General features: G+C 33.4%; 1 protein-coding gene across 1 annotated transcript; it reads left to right on the top strand.

The window, feature by feature from the left end:
* Positions 1 to 1267: 1267 nt before the first annotated feature.
* On the top strand, positions 1268 to 7260 carry LOC120191853 (kinesin-like protein KIN-7H). The gene is made up of 7 exons (XM_039194742.1): positions 1268 to 1445; positions 1554 to 1643; positions 1734 to 1834; positions 1957 to 2070; positions 2156 to 2237; positions 3376 to 3465; positions 7043 to 7260. Exons 1-7 carry the CDS (start codon positions 1268 to 1270, stop codon positions 7258 to 7260), a joined length of 873 nt encoding a protein of 290 aa, XP_039050673.1.
* Positions 7261 to 9268: the final 2008 nt, after the last annotated feature.

Here is a 9268-nt window from a genome sequence, read left to right as displayed (position 1 = left end):
AGTGATTAAAAGTGGAGTCCATCCAATATTATGAAGAAAATAGGCTGTAAAAATCTTGTTAAGCGAGTATATGACTCATGATCATAAATTTATTGTGTGAGATGTTTTTAAATTAGTGTAACACCATCAGACTAATACGAGTGATCCGATCCGATCTGGAGTGTCATATTAGGGTCACCGGAGCAACCCAAACTGAAAATCCTGAAAAATTTAAAATTTTTGTTAATCCATTTAAAACTGTAAAATAATTTATAGATAAAATACAAGTTCAGAAAATCATTTATTTATTGAAATAGAATTCAACAATATCCAATAATAAAACAAGTTTCAGACTTGGATATAAAAACAGAATACAACCTATATGACCCCTAATTACATGTATCGTACTTTGCAAGAAATGCCTATGGGACTCATTTATTGATGTCGATACGAACACATGATCGAACTCTTTAACTTGAAATGGTAAGTAACAGGGTAAGCTTTGGAAAGTTTAGTAATATAGAACTACCAGATGAATGCAATAGGTCATTAGATATATCGTAAAACATAGCTTTCTTTAGTGAGACAGACACCATCAGATTCTATCGGTGATTTTAGATTCCATCAGCTAAGTCTTCAGTTACAAACATGAATTTACGGTCCGAATGAAGTATTCTGAAAGACATATTCAGAATATTGAATTGGAGAATCTAGTGTGTTCCAACAAAACAGAGAAATATATACATATCCCTTAAAAACATTAGTAGTTAAAACATATTTTAAAGCCATAGTAATACACTACAAGAAAATATGCCTTTAATGACACACGAACGATGACACACGCTAATTTATGACTTGCAAAAACTGTGTGTCAACAAAAAAATGTCATATTTCTTAAAATAAGAACGATATATGACTTACAATAATGTGTGTCATATTTAATAGTCATAATCCAAAAAAAATTGAAAAAACACGAAGTACACTTTTTAATTGTGTGTCATCTATAAAAGCCGTCTTTTAATTCCCCCCCCCCCATTATTTTCATCATTTCCCGCTTATTTTTTCCCTTTACTTGGAAGCATCTCCATAATCAACTTAAACTCTGGCTTCCACCTTATAGTTTTGTTTCACACTCTCGTGCATTTGTTTTATCTTTCTTACCTGCCCGTGGCTTTTTTCTCTCTATGATCATGCATTATCATTTTATACTTGCATCTATTTTGAAACTCATAGTTATGTTGTTTCTGCAGTAACATTTAGTCGATTACAGCCTTGAGGGAAGTTGATTATGTGTTTCAGAAAGGCTTCAACTACTTCAGCATCTGATCAGGTTTCCATTAGATTAAGGCCACTGAATGATAAAGCAAGGAATCATATATGTGATTGGGAATGCCCTAACAATCACACCATCGTTTTCAAGCATAGTTTGCCAGAACGCTCCGTGTTCCCTTCAGCCTACACATTTGGTAAACATTTCCAAATTCACTTGCTTCTATTTTCACTTTGCCCATTTGAGAATTGAGATCGTCTTCTAATCACTGTATTCTTTTCTTTGTCAATTTTGTTGCAAACAGACAGACTATTTGACAGTGAATGTGATACAACTCAAGTGTACGAGGAAGGAGCTAAACATATTGCGCTCTTAGTACTCGAGGGAATCAATTGTAAGTATTGTTTGTTTCCTGTTCGTTGTGTCTATAACTATATAATCCAGAGAAAATGTCTCTAATCATTGTGCTTTGTTTTTCCTTCAGCAAGCATATTTGCATATGGGAAAACAAGCAGTGGAAAGACGTATACAATGAGGAGTATCACTGAATATGCAGTATCGAATATATACGACTACATCGAGAACGTAACTATAGACTCGTGACTATTCTTTCTCATATATATTATATCTGAAATCTACCTCTTCTGTTTCTTGGGAGTGTAGAATATATATATATATATGACATTCTGTTTTGATTAATATGTTAGAATGGGGAAAGAGATTTTTTGGTGAAATTATGTGCCATGGAAATATACAATGAAGCCGTGAGAGACCTCATTAGCCCTGATAGCTACCCACTAAGAGTGCTAGATGATCCAGAGGTAACAGATTTCTCAATTCTTTATGCTTCCCAGTCATCATTTTCCACGAGTGTAAGTTTTTTACTACATTGTTTTCACTCAACAGAGGGGAACCATTGTAGAGAAACTAATTGAGGTGACTCTAAGAAACAGGGAACATCTTCACGAGCTACTTGCAATCTGTGAAGGTGAAATATTTTCATGGACTTGCATTTGTATATGATTTCTTTGGGTTTTCTTTTCACTAGAGGACATTATATATGCATTTCAGTACGCAGTTTGAAAGATGAAGAATAGCATGTTAGGTTCAAAGAGTAAGCATCTAAGAATTCATAATGAAGACTTTATAGAGTTGAAATTAACGTGGGAAAAAGCTCAAGGACTGCTTCGTCCCCCTCCTAATCATGTAGCAAGTGTTGTTGTCATTGAAAGTTTTGAGTTTGAAGAATACGAGGTATGTTGTATCTTTATTGATCCTTTTTTCTGTCCACATTTAATATCTGTTGTGATTGAAATCACTTTTGGTTGAACTGGCAGTAATAGAAGCCACTTTTATTTTGTCTTTCTAGTGTTTGTTACTCAACTTTGGCAAATTGAACTCTAACATGCATATCTTAGATTTTCTATGGTTGGTACACCCTTGACGAAGACTTAAAGGGTTGCTCAGGAACTTTTTATATTGTTTTTAGTTAATGGATGCCACCACAGAACCAGAATAATTAAATGCAAGAACATCATCTCATTGTTTCTAATTCTGGCCTTTTTCAAGTTTTTTCGTTCAAAGATGTAATCCATTTTCATCATCGACTGTTCAGTTTTCTTTTTCTAGGATGTGATTACTAATTAATCAGACATTGTTTTTAGGTTGCCTATTAGTAGTCTTTTGATATTTATATATTCCACATATTCTATCTTTTCTGTGAGATTATCTCTTCCCTTTTCTGTAGTAGTTCCACAATATTTGCACTCTCTTTCCTTATAAATGATAAGTGATTCTTGATTAGTTTGTGGAATGCAGATACTATTTTTCATTTGCTTCAATTTCCAATGCTTAACCTCTCAAGTTTATTCAATATGCTTAACTACTATTCCCTGAAATTAATATGATTGCTACTATTCCCTTCTTGTTTAGAACCATATAAGAGATAAACAATGCTTATATCTTAGTTTCTGGTTTATTCATTGAGAATTTTTTTTGCTGCTTAAACCATGATGTTGCATATGTTTTGTCATGTGTACTAAAGCACAAATGTAATATCTTCTTCTGGTATTTCTGGTATTTGTTGCTGCATTCCATTAACTATTCCTTTTGTTTCTTTGTTGCAGAAAATTTGCTTGTTTATCCACCAGAACATGTTATCTTTGGAGACTATGTCTATGAGTTATGTGATGAGGAGACGATAAGAAAGATTCTAGGTTTTCACTCCCAGAAACATGATAATTGATGTAGTAACAAAATCCTTCAAGCTAAATGGTACCATGTTCTGTTCTATTTAGTCATCATATTTTTATTGTAAAATATTAGACCATGTTTCTATGTTCTAAGAGTCTAAGAACAATGACGATCTAATTTGAAGCCATATGACTTTCTTTGATTTGCAACTACCAGTTGGTTGGATTGTCCCTTTTACATTGTAAATTCCCACAATTATCATGTTTCTTATGTTATGTTGATTCTGTTTAACTAAAATGTGTTTAATTTCTTTTATTTATACTGATAATTATGGGAAAGAAACTGAGTGCATATACTCTTTGACACACAATGTGTGTCATCTTCATTTATGACGGGGGCTTCAATGACACGCAATGTAAGTCATAAATGCGTGTCATAAATTTATCACACACAAATGTGTGTCGTCTTCATTTATGACGGGGACTTCAATGACGCGCAATGAGTGTCATAAATTCGCGTCATAAATACGCATCATAAATGCGCATCATAAATGTGTGTCATAAATACGCGTCATAAATTTATGATGCACAATTGTGCATCATCTGAAATTCATGTCGGTGGCTTCAATGACAGGCAAATGTGTGTCATCCGCACCCATAGATGACGCGCAATGCGCGTCATTAAAGGAGTTTTTTCTAGTAGTGATACCCTCCAACCAAACACCGATATACAATTTTCCCATAACTGCATCCATAAGACTTACCCTAAGCACACAACAAAGGAGCCATCATAAGGGAGTACCTTGGGGCTTATGAGCCTACCCAAGGGTCTCCTCAAGATCCGTAAGGATTTACCAGGTTGATCAGAGCTGAACCTCCGTACTCCAGGCTCCTACCCATACAGTATCCAATAGAAATCATATTGAGCAATAACTTTAATATTAAAATCATGATCCAGTAAAATGTTGTAAAAATGACAATGTAATTATTTAAATCACGTGAATGCCCTCTATTCATACACTAAAATACAGTCACATACTAAGGGAGTGCCTTGGGGCCTTAGCCTACACAAGGAATACCTTAGGTCCATAAGGAATTACCAACTTGATCAGGGCTGAACCTCCGTACTCCAGCCTACCCAGATAGTGTCCCAATAACATAGTTCAAGTAGTAACCAGTAGATTTCATGATCCATAAATAAAAAACGATTATATTTTCCAGTGAAAACATGTAACCAGAGAGTACATATCAGGTAGCCATAGTTTATAAACAGTAAAAAATACATCAGTAAATCAGAATATTGAACAGTTAAAAGATTCAGTAAAATAGTAACTTTAGTAAATCATATTTCAGGACAGATAAAATAATCATATAACACATAGGGAACACACTAGAGGATCCAGTTATTCTCCGGAGATACTTGGTATTTATCATATAGAGAACCATAAAACTTTTGTAATTTGATAAAATTTCATAATTGAGCTCCATATTAAAATGGGTTCGATAGCTAATGGATTAATAATCATACATAAAGTGATACATCAAGATCATTTAGTGTTTGGTTATATGTGAAGGGTATTTAAGAATTGTTGTATCAGAATTATTTAAGATTTGGATATTCTAGGGGTGATTCCGTCAATCAGATTCACAAGGATATTATAGTAATTTGATTCATGAGAAATTTGATAAATCAGTTTAATAAGGGTATGCGGAGATTTATAGAATCCCAGATTTTAAACATCTTAACAGGTTTCCAATTCCAATCGCAGTGTACAATCCAACAAAGACAGTACTTATCAAGTATATAGGTAGAGAAAACTTCACGAATATTCATTTCTTAAAACTGAATGCATTGTATAATCAAACTTATCACCTTCGGAACAATCTTTGGACTAATCATGAGGATACAAACATGTATTTAAGTGGTATTTAATTACTTCCCGTATTGTAATAGTATTAGGGCTGATCAACCTACTTAGGTAGTACTCTATGAACCTCAAGGGTGTTACCGCATTTAAAGTTTCACTGATATATTTAGAATTTATCCAAGACATTTGCTCAATTAAAGTCATGAGGGTATTTAGATCATTTTGGTATTCGAGTTTGATTTATTCATTTTTGGAGCTTGAGGGTATTTAGTCATTTTAGGGCTTGGAGGTACTTTGGGTCATTTTACACTTCAAGGGTATTTTGGTCATTTTATAGTTCAAGGGTATTTCAGTTATTTCCTTCCGCCCAGTCTTCCAATTAATTTAAACTTGTCATTTATTTCAATCATTTCAAATAATTCTGACAATAAGAGTACTTTCAATAAGTTAGTCTTCGGGTGTATGCTCATAAATCAGAAATTCTAGGTCTTGTGCCTTCTCAAAGGTTACAAACTGTTTATAATAATATTTAGAAAAAAGTAGGAATTTAAAAGTTAAATCAGTAATTTATCATATTAGATACGAATTCTTAAGGTACTTTCTTAATCAGGGTCAATTCGGGTTATTTTTACCTCTCAAGGGTAATTCACTAATTTCTCATCTAGGTATTTTCGGTGTTTCAATTTTTACAAGAGTAATCAAAATTTAAGGGTTATGAGGTTAACCACTTCCTTGGTTAATCACAGAACTTGGAATTGTTCCTTAAAAATCTTCTAATTTCTTATACGAGCTATCAGAGTTTTATTCCGTTAATTGTTTTTTACCGCATTCGAATTGAGTTTAGAAATAATTAATTATACAAATAAGACCAAACATATTCATACATGCACTTAGCAATACCAACAAGTACCAAAAAACATGCATAGGGTAGTAAAGTATTAACTTGATTTTCGAGTCATATCGACCGATCATTTAAACTTCATTCGATCGCTCTCGAACTTGAATTTGTCGTCCCACAAAGTCTTAGATACATGGAAAAATAAATTACGTCAAAGAAGAAACTTAATCAGGAAAATTATTCGAATCAGAAGATAAAACGCTAAAAAACAGCTTTTCAAAAAATGGATTTAGGACATCAAAAAAATCAAATATGACTTTTCAAAAAATTTGAATTTCTGATCAAAGTCAACGGTCAACGCTGGTCAAAGTCAACAGTCAGTCAAAGTCAATGAGTTGACACTGTTTAAGTTGACTCAATCGGGTTGACTCAGTTCGACCCAGTTCAGCATGATTAGACCAGTTCGGTCTGACTGGATCGGTTCTAGAAGGCTCTTGGATCGACAGAGGAGCCCCACACACACCGCCGACATGTGGCAGTGTGTGCGGTGGCGACGACTGATTTCTCCAAAATCACTTATTCATCACTTACAATACCAAAAAGCTAAAAAATAAGTGAAAAATCCTGACAAAAATAAAATTTAAGCGTTTAAAGGCTTACCCACGGCGAACGGAAGAAAACGTCGGCGACAACTTAACTCACCAGTTGGTTTTAATTGCATAGAGGAGAGGAGTTCAACCAAGTCGGCAGTGAGTCAAACCGAAGAGCTAGGCAATCGAAAAACGCAAGAATCCGAGGTGATGGGAGTGGGTTTGGCGACGTTCAAATGCTACTCCACGACGAATGACGTGGAGGCACGATAAGTGGTTAACAGGACTGTAACCGCGGTGACCAGGAGCTCCCGAGAGAGATGGCGGTGACCTACACTGTCGGCCGAAGCGGGGACCGACGATGAGAGGCGATGAACGGGTTTCTCATTCTTCACGTCGAATAGGGACTGAATTCGGTGGTCTGACGGTTGGGGACGGGTCATGGGAGGGCGCTGGTTCGATTAGTGGTGTCGGTGCACGACAACGACAATCAGAGCGGGGTAAATCGCCTGAGCAAACTTGAGGACTTGGGGTTGTTTTTGGGTTTTACCAATGTAGAAGGTATTTGATTTGGGTATTTTAACCTGAAAGTATAACCCTTAATATTTGTTTTTATTATAGTAATCCCCAATAATAACCTAGGCTAGATGGCTAAGGCATGGGTGCCCATCTCCTAGGTCACGAGTTTGAGCCTTCCAACCACCATTTAATTTTTTGTGTCAGATGATATTTTTGATTATAGGAAAATTACGAGTTAGTCCATGAACTTCCTATATATTTAAACTTAACCTAAAAATCTTTAAAATTATCCATTTTGGTCCCTTAAAATTTTGTCTAAACTTCGAGGTGTGACAACTAGTTTTCACTTAACGATATTATTCGAAGAGTCTCATATAAAACTGATAAAAAAAATCTATAAAATATCTTTAATAATGAGATGCAACATATAAAAACAATATGAATCACGATAAGAAAAAAATAAAAGTAGTAGTAGTTAGGCTAATGATGGTCTAATCTTAGAGTTAATTTTATAAAAGTAATTAGTTTACATCTAATACATAGAGAACGGAGGGATTAAAGAGATAATATAAGTAAGTTATGAATGTCAACATCAAGTTGTCCCATGTGCCTCATCGAATTTATAAGCCACAAATAGTTTACACCACCATGCAAGTGGGTTTATTTATATTAGTTTTTTAATGTGGGTTTAAAAAAGCAACTATCATGATAACATACTTGTTTTTGTACCATCAACTTAATATAAAACTTAAGAAAGGGGGTCAGCATTTTCATCAATGTTTTAGATATTTTCGTTAGTGTCGTGCTTTTCAACAAAGAATCTTATATGGTATTGTGTAAATTTAAAGAAATAATTCTTACCAACAATCAACTAATTTAAAGAGATAAATTATTAATTTTTTTTAATAAGATCATAAGTTTAAATCTTAAAATCATGAATGAAATAAATTGAGTTGAGAAAGTCATTTCTATAATACATCTATGTTGTGACCATCTGAATTAATCAATTAATAAATTATATATCAATAATTAAAAAAGGATAAATTACATATTTAGTCTCTAACTATCACTTTGATTTCATTTTGGTCCATCAACTATTTTTTTAAAATCATCACTGACGATATGTTTTGGTTTCATTTTAGTCACCCACAGTAAACTAATCAATGATAATACTGACGTGTTATCATAAGATAATGTCATGTCATCATTGGAAAAAATAAAAATGACACATTAGTAGTTTTATTAATCTTTTAATGGCAAATGACCAAAATAAAATCAAAATGTAACGTTAACGATGATTCAAAAGAAAGTTGGGTGTCCAAAACTGAACAATAATGATAGTTGGGTGACTAAATACGTAGTTTACCCTTAAAAAATTAAGAAAAGAAGAAGGAGATGACCTACGGTTTTAAAAAAACCGTGAACCGGAGTTTGGGCTAACGGCCATTTAAGAGGGTGGGCCATGTCGCCTGCATTCATCCATTTACTCGGATCGTACTATTCTACTATTAGCAGAACCCTACACTCGGGAAATAATTAGGAATTCGAAATTGCATTTGTAACTTATACGATATCTGAATTCAAATGTGAGTACTAACTAACTCACATCCGTGATAAAATAATTGTTATTTTTTGAGGTTTTGAGTTTGAGTATCATGAATGTTTGTAAGCGTTTGATATTAAATGATTGAGAATTATTTTTAGACAGATAATACCTTATACTTAATCTAGTTTAATAAAAAAAATTAAATTTAAAAAAAATTATGTAAAATATATTATTATTTGCATTTATATCCATTTAGGCTTATTTTGTATGAATCAAGTTTAGAGATATTCTATTAGAAAGTGAAATAAACTCGAATGGATTTTAGTTTTCATAAGATATAGGTGGATTTAGAGACATTGAGTGGTCTTAGTAGTAAAAAAAAATATTATTATTTTTAGATAATTTGGGTCGAACATTTATGTCTGTAGAGTATATGTACATTATCAATAGACTAATTTTTTTAATA

This window comes from Hibiscus syriacus, unplaced genomic scaffold (assembly GCF_006381635.1).
Source record: "Hibiscus syriacus cultivar Baekdansim isolate YM2019G1 unplaced genomic scaffold, ASM638163v2 tig00116971_pilon, whole genome shotgun sequence".
In the NCBI taxonomy this organism is placed as follows: Eukaryota; Viridiplantae; Streptophyta; class Magnoliopsida; order Malvales; family Malvaceae; genus Hibiscus; species Hibiscus syriacus.
This window is presented reverse-complemented; position numbering and strand designations above follow the sequence as displayed.